Source organism: Rana temporaria, chromosome 4, assembly GCF_905171775.1.
Source record: "Rana temporaria chromosome 4, aRanTem1.1, whole genome shotgun sequence".
NCBI lineage: Eukaryota > Metazoa > Chordata > Amphibia > Anura > Ranidae > Rana > Rana temporaria.
The window spans coordinates 372,237,016-372,258,827 of record NC_053492.1 but is presented as its reverse complement, the minus strand read 5'-3'; the positions used below and the strand labels follow the sequence as shown (position 1 = coordinate 372,258,827).

The window sequence follows — 21,812 nt, the reverse complement described above, 5'->3', positions numbered from 1 at the left end:
GAAGTATTGCGTGTTGCTTATTAGCAGTCGTCTTTTGTGACTCTCAAGAGCCAAAGCTGTTTTTTAAAATGAACAAGAATCCAAACAGCTTTTACCTTGATGCCTGCTAACTGTTCACGGACACGTCTTGTAAAACAGCTGATATATTGCATTACAAAGAAAACGTTTGTGTTATTTTCTTGTTTTCTAATTAACAAAGCTATATATTTCTAAACCCATTTTACTTTTTGCCATGCCGTGTTTTGACAGGCATTGCAAACACTTTTCATTGTAGAGCCATTTGTTAAATGTTCTGTGACAGATGCTGAACTACCCAGATATGTGAAGAACACCTTACAGGAGTTCGATTCCAAGGACAGTGTTTTGTCTTAATCTATTGTTCAATTGTGATGATTTTTTTGAGATGTACAACGATAACATAGATACACACAGTTCTAAACTCTGTGCAGTTACAGTCAATCTATAACACTTATGATATCTCTATACATGCAGCCAAGGCACATTTCATGTAGTAGAATGTTGTGATATGATATATACTGGAAATGATAAATTTTTGCTTGTCATCTTCTTGCTCAGACAAAGCGGGTTTCCTGGGATGAACCAGAGCGGCCTTATGGGATCCAACTCTCCATACAGCCAGACATTAAATAGCAATGCTGCCATGATGACTCCACAATCATCCCCATACAATATGATGAACAGTTCAGCAGGTACCGGTAAATTTCATGTGTTTTTTTAGTTTTTTTAATCAAAAAGGTGTTTATTAAACTTATAAATAAACCACAATTTCCAATGTACAAGCAAATAATAGAACCGTTCAAATGTACAGCATACATATAAAGACATTGCCCTATTATGCCCCACATAACCATCATCTCCCATAATCCACCAGTTACTACTCCATCCCCCCACGTCAAAGAACATCAAAGTTCACGCACCACCACGGTATAAATTACAGTTCCCCCCTACAGACATTGCAAAAGTCTAGACATGGCAAGCTCTTTGGGGCTTAAACCCAGCGTATCCAGCCACCGTGATCATATTCGCTCAAACCTGCCCAGACACCCCCTATGTTGGTATATGTATTTTTTCTTAATTAGGGTGTTCCCCCACATGAGTTATCTAGGAGGGGTGAGTGGGCAGAGAGGCGGACTTCCATCCCATTAAAAGTAGTTTCCTAGCTTGAAACAGCGCTCTAGAGATTGCCACCCTGGTCAATTTCTCAGGAACCACGTCTTTCAGAACCCCCAGTATACAATACAGAGGGTGAACAGGAACCTTGGTCTGGAACACAGAGTTAAGTGTCCCCACCACTCCACTGCAGTAACTGTGAAATTTCGGGCAGCGCCACAGAAGACGTATAAGGTCCCCAAAATGTCATGTTTGTTTTACATTAAACACATAAAAGATTGGAATCTGTTTTGTTTTATTTTCTCATGCACATGAGATCTTTTTCTGTTTTTGGTTATCTAATGCAAGTGTGATTGGAAATAGTTTTGTCTTCCCCATGTAAAAGTAGTATACAGACATCCCCCCTGTACTTCTGATACAAAGATATTGCACTTATGAAAACTGTAAATTAATATAAGATTGGTGTATTTGCATGAAATTACAGTTCAATTCCTTATTCATTTAGTCACATCTGCCTAGTTCCTAGAATAACTGGCTTTTTAGGTTATGGAACTAACATGTAGCTTGAATCTTGAAGATGGATGGATTGGCGCGCCAAATTAATGTGTCAAAAAGACAATTGGATATGGTAAAATTATACTTTATTTAAGGTCGATAACCAAAGTTTTTGGGTGTAAAACTGATCTTCCTGTGGAATGCAAAAGAAAGGTTGTTGGTGTTTCTAATCTTATCTTAGAAGAAGGTGTATTTGTGCAACTTCCAAAACATATTGTCTATTGACTGTCATTAAGGGATTTTACCATACCTGACCATTTTTTGATGCATTTCAATTCTCTGCATTATCTGTTGCACTTTTTCATCCATGATCCTCCCCAGTGGTGGGTGGTCACCTATAGCAAGGAGTAATTTCATTATTTAAATGTATTCAGTTGAATATCAGCACCACATCCCGGGATAAAGATGTATAAAAGAGGATTGGAACTTTATAGGTGCTGAAAACCTCCTCCTGGAATAATTAGTCACACATCATATAGCATAAAACAAATATATTTTATTAATACATAGTCTCTCAACATATGAGACACCATATGCAAGGAGTAACCTAATAACCATATTTGTGTTACAAGTCTACAATGTATAACACCATAACTGTATCAGATCCGACGCCACCCCTAATGCAACTTTACATAGTTTGAATTTAGCTGCTTTATAACATCCATAGTTATCATAGCTTCAAAGTTAACCATGCCAGTCTAATGTAACCTATACAGTATATCTCTATTTATCTTCCTCCTTTATGTTTAAATACTAGAAAACCTCTTAACCAGGGGTCTCAAACTGGTGGCCCTTTAACTGTTGCGAAACTACAAGTCCCATGGGGCATTGCAAGGCTGACAGTTAGAAGCATGTCTTCCACATGCATGATGTAGTTTCGCAACAGCTGGAGGGCTGCCAGTTTGAGACCCCTGTTGTTGAGTTTTTATGTTAGTGGGTGAACCACAAAATGAAAGTTATTACAGTGAAAGAAAACTGAATGCAAACCTGATAAGCAGTATAATGAAAAAGTGCATAGGCTATGACTATCTTCACTGGAAACCACATGGTAAACCTAGCAGTAGATTCAAAGATATTTTAAAATAAATGTACAGTACCTGACTGCGATATTGTACACAATCGCGGTCCGGCAGCGCGACATTGGCCACCCCTGTCGCGGGAGCCAGCGCCGAGCTCTATCGCTCCTCCTGCTCGCGCCCCGCAATACATTCCTATGGATGCGCTGCATCTCGTGGGGGCGGCGAGCGAGAGAAGCACAGCCTCACAGCGGCATTATCCAGCGTGATCCCATCTCGTTGGATATACAAAAGCGGCAGAACCTACTGTATATGCAAATTATCTTTCCCTGTAAAAGTGAAACTGGACCTGTTAAACCTACTAAGACACGTATGCAAATTAGATTAAAAGACCATTAGGGTGGCTCAGAAGGAATAGGGCCAAGCTTGATTGTTTCAAGATACTCATGTAACCTCAGCCACTGTTATGTTTTTCCATACATTTGAATTGACCAAGTTTGAGACGGGTATATAGGTCGATCTTTTTAACCAATATCATTGACACTACAGTGCAGGCACCAAATGCCATTTGAGAATATATTCTAGTGCATTCTTCTGCAAGCTAGATGTATTGAAACTTAATATACTGTAACTAAGTTTTAACTCTTACTGTTAAATAGAAAGTTGGCGATGATCATAGTGTTAAGCCAGTAGTAACATGCAGGAGGAAGGATGAGACAGGTTAAGTGTTCAGCGCTACTAGGATGTGTCCTAAATTGACACCTCCATTCACCTGAGCTTCTACGCACCTGGCCTGCAGAAGAAAGATATGCACAGGTACCATAGTTCTGTATGAAAACATAACATTGACAAGGCGCTCCTGAAATGACATGTCTGTGTCATATATGCATGATGTAGTTAGACTTCAAGGACTAACTGGCAGTAATATCAGAAGCACAGAGGACAGTGTATCCATGAAAACAGTCTTGGTTTATTCCAAACATGGTTAAAAAAACATTGAGATAAACGGTGGTTACCAGTTGATGACCAGTCCCATGCCACATGCTTGCAGAATATGCTGGGGAACCTGGTTACAGATTAGAACAGTAAAATCCATGTTGGTACATTCTCGCCTGGCATGGCAAGAAGGCAGGGCAGGTCCACGTCGCTGGAAGTAGATGTAGCCGGAACCAGGAACCATAGTTTTGGAGCATGTCATACTGTTTAGGTAGGGACAGATAAACCTTAAATAGTGTGAACATGTGCTTCTACCTGTTCAGGTTGGATTTCTTCTCACATTGATTTAACCTAATAGTACTTTTTTACTTTACAAATTTAATTTAAATATGTATTTTTTTTACAACTGATATTACATATTGTATGTTTGTTAGGCGCACATTGCCCATTTTTCCTGCTATTTAGATAACCGCTCACTGGGGCCATGAAGTTGATGGAGATATAAGGGAAGGTGGTAGTATTTTAACATGAAGTATTCGGTTTGCTGAACTGGTGTCTAGGCAGATTCGTAAGAATTCCTCTCTTTGGAAATAAAACCAACACTGAGCCTTATTTTATTACCACTGATTTGCCACCACAGAGAATGAAAACCCACGTGTTAATTTGAAAATGATCCTTTAAACTGGAGCAACTTCTAATAACCAGCAGTGTGCATATTGACAGCCAAAGCAAAACATTAACAGCTTTTAAAATAAAGCTCTTTGATCTCTCACTGCTGCCTTTAGCCAGTGAACTGTTTTAATTGAATACAGGATTTTTTTCCCTGTGCTTACTGTTGGTAAAACATGTCCTCTGGCCATGTGCTTCATTTAATAAGATACTGTAAGATACTGGTTTTCACTTCCAATACTGTGAGAAACTTTAAAGCGAACAAGTGAACATTGCAGGGATAATACTACAGAATGTATTTTCAAGTGTTTACATGGAGTTCAATGAAAAAAAAATTGTGCCTAAACATGGACAGTATTAACGCAGCCTTTAAAGCAAAACATTTTTCATTTGGCCTTTCAAATATGTCTATTTTATTTTGGATAAAGCAAACGAGGGTTGGAGCTTCTGTTGTGTTTTATCTCTGTGTCCCAATTAAAAGAAAAAAATATAAGATTATAAAAGAAACAAACAATTATACTTGCCTAGATAGCTGCAGCACCAATTCCAGCTGTCCCCGGTTGCCTCTAAGACCGGAAACTTAGCGATTTAAATACTGCTGATTGCTCAGCTCTCAATCTTCAGCATGCAGAGAACTGGTGACTGTCAATCACCGTCTCTCTGCTCTGTCCCCCCCAGCGCTCACTGGAGCACTGGGCTGTGCAGAGGGCAGGAGCAGCCATCTTGTGCTCTCACTGAAAGGATGAGCGTGCTGTCAGTGCAGGCTTCTAGGCGGATCCCAACCAGAACTAACTGCACTCCTGCGATCCATAGGAGAAGTATAGCCAAAAAGGCTTTTTGCTAAACTTCTCCTTTACAGAGATTTTTCTTCACTTCCTGTCAGAACATGAAATTATGGGAATTCTCTCCAATGGGAGTACAAACAAAAAGTTTAATGTGGGAGAAGGATCTGAAATTCTAAAAATGTTTTTATTGCTGTGTGTTCCTTTCTGTCCCAATGATATCTGTACTTCCCATTATTTGTATTATTAACACAGAGATAGAAGTAAGATAAACTCACCCATTAGGAGGTCATTACCATAATTCAAACCTGACTTTTCCACGCTCAATACAAAAGAAAGAAAAGAAAATTACAATTTTCATTTCATGCAGAAAAATAATTCTATGCCAAAGCAATACATCTGTTTGGGAATTGAGCTTTTTTAGGAGCAAGTAATAACACAAATTCTATTATATTCACATTTGCAGATAAGTGAACGAAGCCTGGTATATGCCACAAACTGTACATCTCTAGCTTTGGAAATCTGTGGCATAATCAAAGCAATTTTTAAATTTGTCAAAAGATATACCGTATTTGCCGGCGTATAAGACGACCCCCTAATTTTCCAGGAAAATTTTTGGTTTTGGGATATACTCGCCGTAAAAGGCTACCCCCTTCCTTCTAGTCTTTCTGGAAGCTGAACAACCGCTGACAGAAACAGGCTTTTTTCAAATCTCACTGTGCCATTACATGCCCCCACTGTGCCATTACATTACATGCCCCCACTGTGCCATTACATTACATGCCCCCACAGTGCCATCACTTGCCCACACAGTGCCATCACTTGCCCCCACTGTGCCATCACTTGCCCCCACTTCCCCCCCCCCCCCACTGTGCCATCACTCACGTTTTGCAGCTTCTGGCTTCCAGGCCGGTGACAGTCTCTGTGCTGCTGCGAGCGTCCATGATTTGAAAGCCGCGCCTTCTTCTCAGACTGTCCTGTGATAGGCGGAACACAAATCTTCCCAGCAGCGCCTCTGTTCTGTGTTCCGCCTATCACGGATGTCCTCTCGTCCGACAGGACGGGACAGGAAAAAAAAGTCCTGCAAGCAGCATCTTTGGGGCAGGTTAGGAGCGCTGTATACATCGCTCCCAAATGGGCAGATTTTTCAAAGCGCTTTGAAAGCGCCACAAAACGGGAGTTTTAATCCCCTTTTTTGGTGTTAAAACTGAAAAGCGGCGCAAAAGCACCGCTATAATGAGCAGCGCTTTACCGCGAACGTAGCCCCAGTGTGAAAGGGGTCTTGGTTAAAAAGTATTGTACATCACATATTCTTATCCTTGATGGAATGTTATCAGCTCAAACGTTATGAAAGGCATTTCAATTCTGACCCTTCATGCAGACACATATTTAACCACTTAAGACCCGGACCAATATGCAGGTAAATGACCAGGCCCTTTTTGCGATTCGGCACTGCGTTGCTTTAACTGACAATTACGCGGTCGTGCGACGTGGCTCCCAAACAAAATTGGCGGCCTTTTTTCCCCACAAATAGAGCTTTCTTTTGGTGGTATTTGATCCCCTCTGCAGTTTTTATTTTTTGCGCTATAAACAAACATAGAGTGACAATTTTGAAAAAAATTCAATATTTTTTACTTTTTGCTATAATAAATATCCCCCAAAAATATATAAAAAAAACTATTTTTTTTATCGATTGGTTTGCACAAAATTTATAGCATTTACAAAATAGGGGATAGTTTTATTGCATTTTTATTAATAATTATTTTTTACTACTAATGGCGGCGATCAGCGTTTTTTTTTTTGATACTGCGACATTATGCCGGACACATCGGCCAATTTTGACACATTTTTGGGACCATTGTCATTTTCACAGCAAAAAATGCTATAAAAATGCATTGTTTACTGTGAAAATGACAATTGCAGTTTGGGAGTTAACCACGAGGGGACGCTGAAGGGGTTAAGTGTGACCTCATATGTGTTTCTAACTGTAGGGGGCGGGGCTGGACGTGTGACGTCATTGATCGCCTTTCCCTATATCAGGGAACAGACCATCAATGACAGCGCCACTGTGAAGAACGGAGAAGGTGTGTTTACACACACCTCTCCCTGTACAGTTCCAGGGATCGATCGCGGGACTCCAACGGCGATCGGGTCCCGCGGCCACAGAGCTTCGAACCGGGTCGCGGGCGCGTGCCACCCACGGCTGGGCATTTAACATTCACGTACAGGTACGTGATTTTGCCCAGCCGTGCCATTCTGCCGACGTATATCGGCGTTAGGCGGTCCTTAAGTGGTTAACCAGGAATGTCTTCTGCAGGCTTTAGTATTTTATGATGGATCAAAAAAACTGGCCTAATAGGTTGGCTTTGTTTTGCGAAGACACATCCGAAGAGATGCTTAACCTAAAAAATATGCAATTCCCAAGAAGTGTAGGATTTTTTTTATATGCTCCATGTTTTTATGTTTACCTAGGCAGAGTGTCTTCTGAATTTTTGCTCTCTGTATTGGATATAGCTTGGATAATTGTGGTGGAATAGTGCACTGTATGCATTAGTGTATGGATTGCTGTGTGCACAGTTGCACTTAGTTGGCATGCTGGACGAGAAGGACAGTTGGAGATAGAAACTTGAGATGACCATTCATGATAATGACAAAGCATTCCATGAAGGGATCCAATCACATTTTTCACTTTGTTTCGATTCCAACATTCCATTAAGGGGAAGTATTTAAATGCATACTATGCACATACTGTATATGTACATCCACATAGGAAGGTCTTCAGCTTCAGATGTGTTAGAACTTGATAATCATGATAATTCTAAATCACTTTTTTGGCTATTAAAATGCCAAATCTATGTACATCTAAGTGAGGTGATATTTTCTCTAAGGAGATACTTAGCTACTACACATGCAGATTGTCTTCTGCATCTTGGTTTTGGTGGGATATGCTGAAACTCAAATAGTTTTTATTTATTTTTTATTTTTCATTTGACATATTTTCTTATAAAAGCCCCAATTTTTTTTTTTTTTGCCAACTCCCTTAAGAAACTAGCATTAATGTATAAATATATGGGTTTTTTTTTTCAACTGAAAGCTTTAATATATTAGAAATTGTGTATGGCTAGCATTTAGGAGTTTATTATGGATAATGGCTCACAAATGTTCTATCAAATCTCATGACCTTTATCTAGTATTATAATGCATTTCAGATGGTTCAAAAGGGAGCTCTATAAAGGTTAGATCATGTACACAGCAAACCCCATAGTAATTTAACACATTTTGAATCAGAAATGGTTGGTAAGAACCAGGACAGTTTTTTTAACTAAAATATATACGAAATGTATAGCCTTGGAGACGAGATCTTCCATCTTTTCCTCTAGGTTAACAACTGATTTTATATTCTTGGAACATCAGTTTGTGACATTATTATTGTGCAAACGAGGTGTTCTTTGGTTCCTGAAGTGCACCCATTGAAAGTTCTTGCTTTCCACGTACAGGAAGAGAGAAAGTGAAGTTGCATAGAACATTATTGACCCAAGAGGCTGCAGTCCTAGCTGGAATCATTTACAAAAGCAAAGCTGCAATGAAGATAAAATGAATTGAATTTCTGACTTGAGCACAGCTGCAGTGATCACTCAATAGCAGTAACTGTTGATTTTCAGTTCTGTTCAGTTCTTATTTCTCTGGTTGAATTGTGTTTTACTTCTAAATTAGAAGATGTGAAAACATTGGCTCAGCATATACATTATTAGCTCAGCATATACATTTCTAGGGTCAATGCTTTAAAGTAGATGTAGGTACGCAAGTCAAAGCATATACAAAAAATATATATTCCTACGGATTTCTGGGACTAAACAATTATGTAGTTATTTGTTATAACAGTCAAATAAACCCACAGTCATATTTTTTGTCAAATATGTGACCCAAGTACAAGATATTTTTTTTTTAAGCCAACAATTATGTGTAGTTGTCCAAATAACAACCATACAGTCTTGTATGAGAGCAGTTTTCAGCTATATTTATTTAGGCTGGTTTTTATGTTGTTTTTTGGCATACTGACACAAAATTATTCCTGCACATTTAGATTGCAGCCTGCAAATAGACACATTTATTTATTTTTGCTGTTTACATGGTAAGCTTTGACTCTTACCTGGAACAAACAGATGGCAGATTGCCCTTCCTAAAGATTTATTTGCTCTTGTGGAATAGTCAAATTTTATGTCAATAGCACATTTTTCTTCTTCTTTGAATTACCTGACCATTTCCCTTCCTATTGTAAAATATGTTTTGAAGCATTGTTGTTTGACAGCTGCCTGTGTGAAAACACTTGTTTATTGCAGCTTTTGAATGTTATGCATATGGGCAGATTGAATTTTAAGTAACAGCTGTTGTGATCAGTCTGCTTTGCCTGCCTATTTTGCATTTGTGTGTGTGTGTATATATATATATATATATATATATATATATATATACACATATACACAGTTAAACCTTGGATTGAGAGTAACTTGGTTTGAGAGTGTTTTGCAAGACCAGCAAAATGTTTTAATATATTTTGCCTTGATATACAAGCGATGTCTTGATACAAGAGTAGCGTCATGTCACAACTGAGTATGAAAAAGAAGAGAGGAGCCTCTAAGTGTAGCAATGTGGTTACATTTAATGAAGGTACAACATTTAGCAACTTATTGCTACACTTAGAGGTGTCTCTCTTCTCTTTTATACCCTGTAAAAAAATGCTTTGATATACAAGTGCTTTGGATTACAAGCATGTTTCTGGAACGATTTATGCTCGCAAACCAAGGTTTTACTGTATGTGTGTATATACATATATATACACATACACACAGTATCTCACAAAAGTGAGTAATCCCTCACATTTTTGTAAATATTTTATTAGATCTTTTCATGTGACAACACTGAAGAAACGACAGTTTGCGACAATGTAAAGTAGTGAGTGTACAGCTTGTATAACAGTGTAAATTTGCTGTCCCCTCAAAATAACTCAACACATACCCATTAATGTCTAAACCGCTGGCAACAAAAGTGCATACACCCCTAAGTGAAAATTAGCCATTTTCCCTCCCCACTGTCATGTGACTCATTAGTGTTACAAGGTCTCAGGTGTCAATGGGGGAGCAGATGTGTTAAATTTGGTGTTATCACTTTCTCTCTTACTGATCACTGGACGTTCAACATGACACCTCACTGCAAAGAACTCTCTGGGGAGCTGGAAAAAAAAGCCTAGGCTATAAGGAGATTGCCAAGACCCTAAAACTGAGCTGCAGCACGGTGGCGAAGACCATACAGCGGTTTAACAGGACAGGTTCCACTCAGAACAGGTCTCGCCATGGTCAACCAAAGACGTTGAGTGCACGTGCTCCGCGTCACATCCAAAGGTTGTCTTTGGGAAATAGACATATGATGTTGCTGCAGAGGTGAATAAAGGAAATCTATATGCCTATTGCCAGCTTCACAAGCTTTCTTTTAGGCTAACTTAAACCTTCGATGAAGACATTTGATGAGGGATAAGTGAGCTTTTGGCTTTACAATAGGAGAAGAAAGAGACAAAAAGCTTTGCTGGCGGCAGGATAGAAAGTCTAAGCCCCCATTCACACCTAGGCGTTTTGTCGCCTGTAGTGTGACGCCGCGGCAGCCCCGAGACGCTGGAGGGATGAAAACACATTGCCCTCTATGGAGATGGTTCACATCTCCACGCCGAACGCCGTACGCCTGCCGCCTGAAAAAAAGTCCCGGACCTTTTTTTCAGGCGACTTTCGGCATTCGGCATAGGAGATGTGAACCATCTCCATAGAGGGGGAGAGGCTGCATTTACAATCGCGGCGTTTTGTCGCAACAAATTGCGGTACAAAACGCCGCAATTTGTCGCCACAATTCGCGGGACAAAACGCCACGATTTTGTTCGCCTAGGTGTGAATGCAGCCTAAATGATCTATATACAATATATCATAATTAAAAATGTGTGTGTATATATATTATTTATACTGTGTGTGTATGTATGTGTGTGTGTATGTATATATATATATATATATATATATATATATATATATATATATATATATATATTGTGTGTGTGTGTGTGTATATATATAATGTGGATAGATGAATAAGAAAAATCTAAATGAACAAAATGAACCATTTCAGTCAAAACGCATATTTAACCCCTTATGTTATATTCTAAAGAGTATGACATTCTGACTTTTATATTACACTTGGGTCAGTGAAACATCCTAACTTCTACGTGCCTATAATCCCATCCGTGAGAGAAAAGTTCCTTGATACTCGGCCAATAGTGCTACGTCATTATTTTTGAATATCGATTATATGAAGGGAGGGACACTGAACTTGGTGGGATTGAAGGATGCCTTTCAACTACTCCTGAATGGTTAGGAAATGTCCAGTTGGAAACTGCTGAGACTGAATTCAAAGAGTGTTTTTTAATTACCGTATTTATCGGGGTATTGCGCGCTCCGGCGTATAGCATGCACCCCTAATGTGGACCCGCATTCCTGTAAAAAAAAAACATTTTAGTACTTACAGTTTTGGTGTTTTGCGCGGCGGCCTCGTCGGGTCCGGCGTCCCTCTGCGGCCATCGTGGCGTCCTCCCCGCTCGATCCCCGCTTCCCGCGCTGAGTTTGAACCACTGCGCCGGCATATACCGAGCGCAGTATACTCGGGTATAGTCGGGCAGGCTCGGCTCCTCTCGCGGTCACATCCTGTGCATCCTGTACGTCCAGGACGTGACCGCGAGAGGCGCCGAGCCTGCCCGACTATACCCGAGTGTACTGCGCTCGGTATATGCCGGCGCAGTGGTTAAAAATCGACGCGGGAAACGGGTATCGGCGTATATCGCGCACCCACGATTTTGCCTTGATTTTCAGGGCAAAAAAGTGCGTGGTATACGCCGATAAATACGGTATAACTTTTAGTGTTACAAATCAAGTGACACAGAATTCAGTGTAAGAAGCACATAAATTCTTAATCACACACACTACATTCTGATTATATAATCTATTTAGATTTACTACTATGTGTGAGATTACCTGACTGCATATAAACTGGAAAAATTGTTTAGGTAGGTCTTCAAATTTTGGTGTTGGTATAGCTAAAGACTGAACAGTCAAATGGTACCTTTTGTGTCCAACTTTAATTCTTTTGGTTGTCTAGTATGTTTACATAGTTAACTGTATTCTGGAAATAGACATTTCCAATAAGTTTAGCCTCTCGTGATCATCAGTTTTGATCTGTAGAGTAACCTTACCAGAGATTGTGTTAGATCAATAGTTTAAATATGGATGTGTCCTGGTGGTGATATTGTGCGTACTTAATGTTCTGACCTTACTTGGGCAGCTGTATATAATGAACTGTGGTCAAGACATGCTGAAAAGCATTTTTCAAATCCGTATGTGATTTATAATTTAGTTTTTTAGTGTTCTTTATATGATTTTATATTACTTAGGAAAAAAGTAAAGAGAGGTTTCCAAAATTAGCTAGGTTGTGGCAAGCCTTCTGTTTCACAAAAAACATTTCCTTTTTTAACCTGAGTGCAGTTCTAAAGTATACCTGTATGTTCCTAACATCTATTGAAGTGATTTGAGAAATATAACTTAGTCACACATTTGGTTAATTTCTAGAACACCCTGGAATCTAAAGAACTTGGGTGTTTTTTTTTTTTATATATTCTTATTATTTCATTCAAACCTTTGCTTCCTTATTAAACTATCAGTGGAACAAAATGAGGGCGGCCACAGTATGAAAATCAGACCTAGCTTCTTGCATATTAGAGTTGCCTTTGGGATCCCAGGGTGCATCCCAAGAGGCCGAAGATACTCTTGGGTGATTTAACACATCACCACCTGCCAGAAACCAAAACGCCTAATTTGAGATGACTATTTAATGGTATAGCTGTGTTCACGTGGAAGAGCAGAGCCAAGACTGAAAGTATGCTACAAACAATTAGCGTAGATCACTGAAAATCACTTTAGAATGGCATATTTATTTTTTCCTCCTGCAATAGGGTGACATTTTTGCCTAATAGGCAGCACAAATTTTTAAATGTATTTTGCACATGGCTGGATAGGGTGTTGGCAGATTTGTGGCCATTGCAAACCTGTGGTGATGTTATGGATATTAGCAAATTAGCATGGAGGTGCTTGCCAGTTTGTTCGCCAGAGTCCTGCATAAGCTCTCTCTGCTGTGATTGTCTAATTATTTTCTAAAGCGCAATAATATGCTACTGTTCGCAGTAATAATTTAGCAGACGGCAAACAGATTTTTTTTTTTATTCTTTGGCGCATTCGCGCAATTGTTTCATTTACATGAAATAACTTATGTTAACGTTTTCCAGAATATTTTAAAGGGGGATGTAAAATAGTATTGTCACATTTGTACATTTTTGATTGGTCTATTTAGCCTTTTTTGGGTTTAAGGTTTCTTTGTAACAATGTTAAAAAATAACATCTAGAATCAGTTAGGTGTTTAAAATATTGCTTTTGCCTACTGATCACCTATTTTATTGCTGTTAACGAGGGCATATCATGCAACATACATAACCGCAAAGTGGCATATTGTAAACTGTATGGCACCCCAGTACATATTTATTTATTGCAGGTATTTATAGAGATGCTATTTATATAGTGCCAATAATTTGTGTAGCACTTTACACATATATTGTACACTCAAATCAATCCCTATCCTCACAGAGATTACAATCCCCCCCTAAGGCCCCTAACTCACATTCATATATACACATAATAGGGCCATTTTAGACAGGCGCCAATAAATCTACCATCAAATCTTTAGTGTGGAATGTGGAAGGAAATGTAAGTACTCAGCGGAAAATCACGCAAGCACAGGTTGAACATGCAAGTTCCAGGCAGTTAGTGCCGTTGAAATTTGACTGGCGACCCTAATGCTGCCATGAGGAAGTGCTAACCACTTATTCATAAGTGCAGTACCTTTCAACATCATTGCTCTAGTACACCATACTACACATGGCACTGGTTATGGTGCACTGCATTACAAAAATAGTGTAGGGACATTTTTTACATTGAGACGTGTTGGCATCCAATTCCAAATGACTGAGTTGCCTTGACACACTTGCACTTTAACACAAAGTACTGTAAAAGTATAGGGCAAGCCAGAAACGTTTTTCTAGTTTTGGAAAGTTGGTTCTCTTGTTGGGTTTCAACTGCTTTCCGGGGCTCCAGTAGTGAAAGTTCCCTCCACCTGTTCTGTTGACATTTTTTTTACCAGAGGCGAAGTAAGGGATAATCTGCAACTGGCACACAGACAAAAATAAAAATTTGACAGGGGCTCTAGCTTTCCCCTACTCTACTACAGATAAGTGTTTTTATATCTGTGTTTTTAGGAGAGCGTTATCCCCACATCCTGTTATAAAAATCATCAGGAGATTTTCAAAGAAGTGAGGATAACTCCCTCTATAAAGAGCTCTGGATAGCTGTAAAACCTGAGAGGCGTTCTAACCTTTCCCCATTCTATCTAAATTCAAGAAAAAAGGTTTTGTTGGACATGCACTTTAACCTCCTGAGCGGTGTTCCCGAGTCTGACTCGGGGTGAGATTTTTTGTCTACTATCGGTAACCCCGAGTCAGACTCGGGCTCGCCTCGCTGGATCCACAGGCATTGTTTACTTACCGTGTCCCTGGATCCAGCGATGCCACCGCGCTGTGTGAGCGAGCGGGACCTCGCTCGATTCACACAGTATCCTCCTGTGCCACGATCTCCGTTCCCTGCGACGTTACGACGCACCGGGGCGGAGAACGGCGCCAAATTCAAAAAAGTAAACAAACACATTACATACAGTATACTGTAATCTTATAGAATTATTATATTATCAGCTTAGTTAAATTGTAGGCCGATTTTGCAGGCTAGTCAAAAAGGTTGCTGTGTGTACTGTATATGACTGCATGTCTGTGTGTGTGTGTATACAGTATATATAGATAGAGGGAGCGAGAGATGGCAGCAATTTTATGATTTTATGTGCAATCATGAAAGTGCTGAATCCTGGCCATTTACTGGCAACTAGTGTTATCCCTTAGGCTCAATACACTTTGCTGTACTGAAATCCTAGGTAACAGTGACTTGTGGTTGTTAATGATAGACCTACTTCTAAGGCTGGATTCACACCTATGCAGTTTTAGTGCTTTTTGCATTTTGCAGATTTGCACTACAGTCCATTTAACATGGTTTCCTATGGAACATGTTCTCTAGTGCAAATTTGCAAAAAGCATTAAAAATGCATAGATGTGAATCCAGCCTTAGGGTCCTTTTTAAATGCTTTTTGTTGTGAACTGGTCACATGTATAGTCTGAGGTATTGCAAGATTTCCTGGGAATTTCATCAGTAATGCACTGGTGTGAACACAGTCAGAGGCATACCTCACCTATTAATGCTTTATTATTTTGTGGCTAACCAAGAATTCCATCTGCCAATTAAATCTAATCTTCTGATGGCTAGATCTGGGCATTATTTTATTTATGGGTAGAGGATTCCGGCACCGGAGGCGAGTCTTTTTTGCTGTTAGTGTTAGCATGGGCTTGGGGGAGGGAATCATTCTCTATGCCCCCTGTGCTAGGAGACTTATTCCTACATGACCCTGCTTTGAGAACCTGGAGTTGAGACTTAACAAACCGACACTGCCTCCAATAACCACAGTTGTACATCTTTGTTTGATCTTTTAAAATAGAAACCATAAATAATTAACTCCATGTCTTATGAAAAAGTCAATGTTTTTGTTTCCTAGGTCACTTAGGTCTTGCTGAAATGATGACTGGAGATTCTAAGCTGCCTACTTCTCTCAAACTCGATGGTAAAGAAGATGGGCCCGCTCACCCTGAACCAAAGTCAAAGGTATTTCCTTGCGCATGTGGTAGCAGTTTTGTTGGCTCGCTGCTTTGTCCATACTGTCTTCCATTATCTATTTTTTTTCTCTACTGCATGTGTTTTCCATCTGTGTTGTGGGCCTGTATTTGTTTAAATGGTCTGGATCTTAAAGATACTAGTTCTAATTTCATTTTGACTTTGAGGCAAAGGAATGATCATGAGCTTGGGGATATTTTAAGCTGGTGGGGTTTGGAAGGGACTTTTGTGCCTGGATTCTAAACTGCAGCCATTTTCCCTTCTTGCCTTCAGTTCAAGCTTCTGTTGCTGGCCGTCTAAACAGCACAATAACAAATACTTTGCTCCCCCATTCCCCTTCAATGTAGGGCAAGCAGCTTTAATTTTATTTTCACTGAGGGGCAATCCATGCTTAAGCATTTCATGTTTGCTTGAAGTAAGCATGGTGGCTTAGTAACATTAGCCAAGCATCTAAGAACTTTCCAGATATGCACTAATTGCTAGCCAATGAATTAACAGTCTTTGATTCATGCATCTTATATGCTTGTCTTTTACCCCTCCCCTTTTCCATACATGCAACATTTTTGCATTACCAGTTGATCTACTTCTTCTTTTTTTTTGGTTAAGTTTGCCCTTCTCTTGTCACATTTTGTTTTGTATTCTTCTACCACAGGATAGCTACAGTTCACAGGTTATATCTCAGCCCCCAACCCCAGGCAACCTGCCAGTCCCTTCCCCATTGTCCCCAAGCTCCGCTAGCATCTCCTCCTTTCATGGAGATGAGAGTGATAGCATTAACAGCCCAGGCTGGCCAAAGACTCCATCAAGCCCTGTAAGTGGCCCTGTTTTGTTATTTTATATTTGGAAATAATTCAAACTACTGTTGGCATGTATTTTATTTTTAGGAAATATTTTTATTAATTTTAGTGTGTTTTTTTGCCCTCTTGATATATACAGTGTTTTTTTTCCTCTAATATTTTCCCGTTTTGTTTTGTAATTTGGTTAAAATATGCGTGTACAACATTATGAATGCTGAATTTGGAATATTGCATAGATGCAGATTTTAAACAATATAAATTGAATGCTTTATGATTGATTTAGCATTTGCTGCCGTTATTTTTTTATGTTTAAATTGGCCTTAATAAATTCTTGTTTTGAATTAAATGTAGGAGCTGCTCTCTGTAAAACAAGTGCTGCTTTCTTAATGTCATGTAATGCTTTTATTTACAGTTTTAATATTTAAACACTTTCTCAGGCCGCATACACACGATCGGTCCAAACCGATGAAAACGGAACTGAAGTTCAGTTTCATCGGTCCAAACCGCCTGTGTGTACGCCCCATCGGTCTGTTGTCCTTCGGTCCAAACTTGCTTTAAAATCGAACCGATGGACGGCTGGCCGATAGGTCAAAACCGATGGTTGGTACACAAAAGCATCAGTTTAAAACCCGCGCATGCTAAGAATCAAGTCGACGCATGCTTGGAAGCATTGAACTACGTTTTTTCTGCACGTCGCGTGTTTTACGTCACCGCGTTCTGACCCGATCGGTTTTGAAAACGATGGTGTGTACGCACATCAAACCATCAGTCTGCTTCAGCGGTGAACCGATGAAAACGGTCCGTCGGACCATTCTCATCAGATGGACTGATCGGGTGTGCGCGGCCTCAGAATTAACAAGGAAGAGCTTTTTGTGCATTTGTGATGATGGCTCTTCTCAGCCAGTGCCCTTATTAGCTAGAATGTTATGTTTATGTATTGTCAGGGTGATATATCCCTAATACTCCTCATGACTCCGTGGTCCCAAAAAACGGGCATAAAAATGATAGAAATGGATTACATCCTTAGTTAAATATCTAGTGTAACCTTTGATTTTGTATCTAGTACTCTGAAAACCTGGTTCTGCTCCTTTTAAAGAGACTTAACTGGCAGATCGCAACCCAGAAGGGAATCACTAGGTGAATCTGAGATAGATGAGTTCCTCTTGGCATGAAATCATGCAAAAGGCATAATAAAACAGATGCATGTATGCAGTGTATTATGAATATTATAACAACCCAGTAATCCTATATTTTAATGGTCTGCCCAAAATACAAATAGCTTTGTATTTTATATTCATCTGTACTAACAATATAAACAAAATCCTTTTTATATTGCTACTCTAAAGTCAATTGTCTGTCCATAAACGTACTGAGAATATACAGGGTAATATTATTTTCCATGCATTTTAACTATATTTCTAGGTGTCCATTTTAAATATTTTATTCTGTACTTCAGTTCTTTTGTTTTTTATAGTGTAAAGAATCCCTTGGATGTTACACTTTCGCTAAAGTACATCTCAGACAAATACAAACAATAATAGTAATAGCCAGGGACTTTTTGACAAATGTATAGATATGAAGAGAACCTCTGCATATATAAAACACATACATTTTATTGGAACATTTAGCAAAAACATAAAATATTGCCCAACTTTGATGTAAACTATTGTCTGAACTGGAGTGTTAACTAGTCAGGTGCTTTGGTCTCTTTTTATTATTCATACACCACAGCAGAAAGATGTAAAATAAATATATTTACACACACAATATAGACCATTATTTTTGGGGAGGGTTTACTTATACTTAGGAGAATAAAATATCTAATGTTCAATAAAGTTGCCTATATATTTCTAATTATTGTCTTATCTTGAAGTCCTTCATGTATACATTGGATAGTTTTATTTATTAATATGGGAATTGTTGTCGCTAAGGCCAATACAAGCCGCAAATTTCTTCACAGACAGTATTGACAGGGGAATCTGCAATTGACAGTAATTATCACTGGCGATAATCGCAAGAGGATCCAGCAGGCTGGTTGTACTCAAGTTGATAGATCGATCAACTTAGTCCACTCAGCCTGCCCAGTAACGGTTCGAATCTTGGCCGGTTCCTGCTGAACCGGGGAGATTCGAATGGTGTGCGGCCTAATAATTAAACTGGAAAATAATCTCGTTACACCACTCTTTGGGGTCTGTCTGGTGTTTTTTTTTAACTCCCCTTTGTGTTCTCCTTGCATACCCCCCCCTACGTTTTTTCTAGTGAGATGATACTTGTAAATTTGCTCTTTACCATTAAAGAAATGTTCAATCGTGCACAACTTGAGCGCTAAAGGCAAGTGGTTGGCAAAATTTTATGGAGGCGGTGGGAAAATCCAAAATTTTGAGCTTGATTGAGCACTCACTTTGTAAGGCAAACATCCTTCATAAGTGACCTGGATTTTTTTTATTACTCCTTTTTTTTTAATCTGCTAAAAGCTGACAAATGTTGCTGAAAACAAATGAACTGTTGGAAATCAACTAATTACTTGAATTATGTATTATACAAAAGATTTTGTATATGTATTCATGTATATGTATTAATATTAGATTATCAGTCATATGTTTGAGTGTGTTGTGCTATACCTTTTTTTTTTTTACTCTAAATACTTCCAGGTAAGATTTCTGTGTAATTGTGTTCATAATGAAGTAGTTATGTTAAATAATCTCACACTCTTTCCATGCAATGCAGAAATCCAATTCATCCACCACTACTGGAGAAAAAATAACAAAGTTGTATGAATTGGGGAACGAGCCTGAACGCAAGATGTGGGTGGACAGATATCTGACGTTTATGGAAGAAAGAGGAACACCTGTTGCAACATTGCCGGCTGTGGGCAGAAAGCCCCTAGATTTGGTCAGGCTTTACTTCTGCGTCAAAGAGATTGGCGGTCTGGCTCAGGTAATATGAAAATCAATACATCATTCTGGTCAGCAAAACAGTAGCTCCAGTCCAAATTATTTATCCCAATTATACAGCATAGGACACAGGCTTGATATTCATAGACCCTAGCTCGTACATTCAGGTGATTCTACACTAGCAAAGCTTTTCAGGACAGGTTGGGGAGATTAACGGTTTCTTATTGTTATGTTAAAGAAATCAGTGGATGGAAAGGGGAAATCTCTATAGCAAGAAAACAGCAGAAATGCAATTAAACTATAGACCTTACTATAGAGGGAGAAGGGTAAACTCCATCTGTGTCCATCTTTGCGTTTTGCCCTTCTGCCCCAGTCACAATCTTGTCACTGATAAAATAATTGAAGGGAAATCTCCAAATAGGTCCACAGACTGAAGAAAAAAACAAAGGCATCTAATCATTGCCTACTGCTACCAAAATGAAGTAGAAAAAAATGCCCAAAATGCCTATTGTTATTAAATACTAATATCTCAAAAGTCATTGTTCAGCAGAATCCACTAGGTTAGCCTTTCATCTGTCCCTAGCGTGGTGTATTTTGGCCATGGTACTCTTTTGATCACTGATGACAACATGCCTAGCAACAGGATCACTTTACAGACCAATAAAATATTCACATCTTTCCACACAGTGCTCTCCCACTAGCTGTATACAGAATGTGAGGTATTGCTCCATCACTGGTTATTTACATTCCACAGCATTTCATTTATAAAGGGAGTGACACAAAACTCATCTGGGCAGTAAGAGAAAAACAAGTGAGCATTGTTCCTTTTTTTATTGGCGATCCTGATGTTAGCAAATTGTCACAGTCGGCAGGATCGCAAATGTGCCATGGCCCTTATTGGGTTCCAGATCATCCTGTTGCATTCTCCATAATTTATCGGGCATTACCATGGAACTTAATATCTCACCTGGGTCCCCAACAGATATGAGAAACTACCAGGTAGTTTAGAGGAGAGCTTCAGGAAAGGGAAGATGGGGGGGGGGGGGGGTATGCGTTTATGGTTTGTGCAGTTTTGTGAAATACAGCCTTTTCCATTCTAACATAGCACTGCTAAAAGTGCTCATATGCATGCGTTCAAATGACAAAATTAGGCAAACGCAGCATCTGAACTGTTTTCATTACTCTGATGAAATCAATGGGATCTAATGATTGACGGCTCACGAACATTTGTTGAAACATTTTTGTTCAGTGTATTCTGACAGTGGAGGAGTCCCTGTTGTCAGAATACAATAGAGCCTTGTGTGCATGGGGTAACATATTCAGTTTTTTCAATCAGCCCACTGACTGATCAAGCTAAACTGAACCATGCATGCTCAGTTTATTTCCACCCTTGTGACTATGTTTTATGCTACAGACATATTTGCAGCATGAACTGTGGTCAAATTCCCCAGACCCTCACCCACATACCTGAATTGTGGTTCTTCTCCCTGTAGAGTTCTATGTTCTTTTGTGGCTCCGCCCAAACAGTCACATTTTGCATTCACAAATCCATTTACAAGGAGTCTGTGAATGGATGCATGCAAGCCCCATCTACTTCTAGATCTCAGAAAGATACAAGTGCGGTGACTTCACCACACTTGTAGTCTATTGATTACTTCCCCGGCCCCCTAATGGTAATTCCATTCTTCCATGTGGACCTGGGGCTAGGTAAAGAGTCTGCAGGAGCCTATGCATTGCACTAACCATGTGCTGTGCAGGCTCCAATGCAAAAAAATTCATTGTGAAAGCGCCTTTTTCTTTATCACTAGAAATCGTAGAATATGTAAAAGATTGAATATAAGAAGGTGCTACAGATCACAGTTTTCACAGTAAAGTAAACCCATAACAGCCATTTCTTTATCATGAAATCAAGTGTTTTTTGACTCGCCTGCTGTGATGGATTACTGTTCTTTGTATATCATCTTTGCTCTTTCCGCTGTGTTATTGAATGAACCCCTGTTTTTTCAGCAGCTATCCAGATTTAATATTCACATTCCTATTTTTGGGTCTATTCACACATTAATGTTGTATTTCGTTCAACATTCAGTTTAGCATTTTAATGCTCAGGCTTTTCTGATTTCTTGCACGTTTT

At 39.3% G+C, this 21,812-nt stretch overlaps 1 protein-coding gene across 9 annotated transcripts in view; it reads left to right on the top strand.

The window, feature by feature from the left end:
* The window catches only part of ARID1B (AT-rich interaction domain 1B), a 497,144-nt gene that overhangs the window by 441,956 nt on the left and 33,376 nt on the right, over window positions 1-21,812 (top strand). For 8 of the 9 annotated variants that reach the window (XM_040350968.1, XM_040350965.1, XM_040350967.1 and 5 more), the window contains 3 exons: window positions 577-710; window positions 15,875-15,981; window positions 19,515-19,724. In XM_040350968.1, the coding sequence (XP_040206902.1) occupies window positions 577-710; window positions 15,875-15,981; window positions 19,515-19,724 (451 nt within the window). Of the gene's footprint in view, window positions 1-576; window positions 711-15,874; window positions 15,982-16,642; window positions 16,802-19,514; window positions 19,725-21,812 lie in introns of all 9 variants that reach the window. The other variant, XM_040350969.1, reaches the window with a different exon arrangement.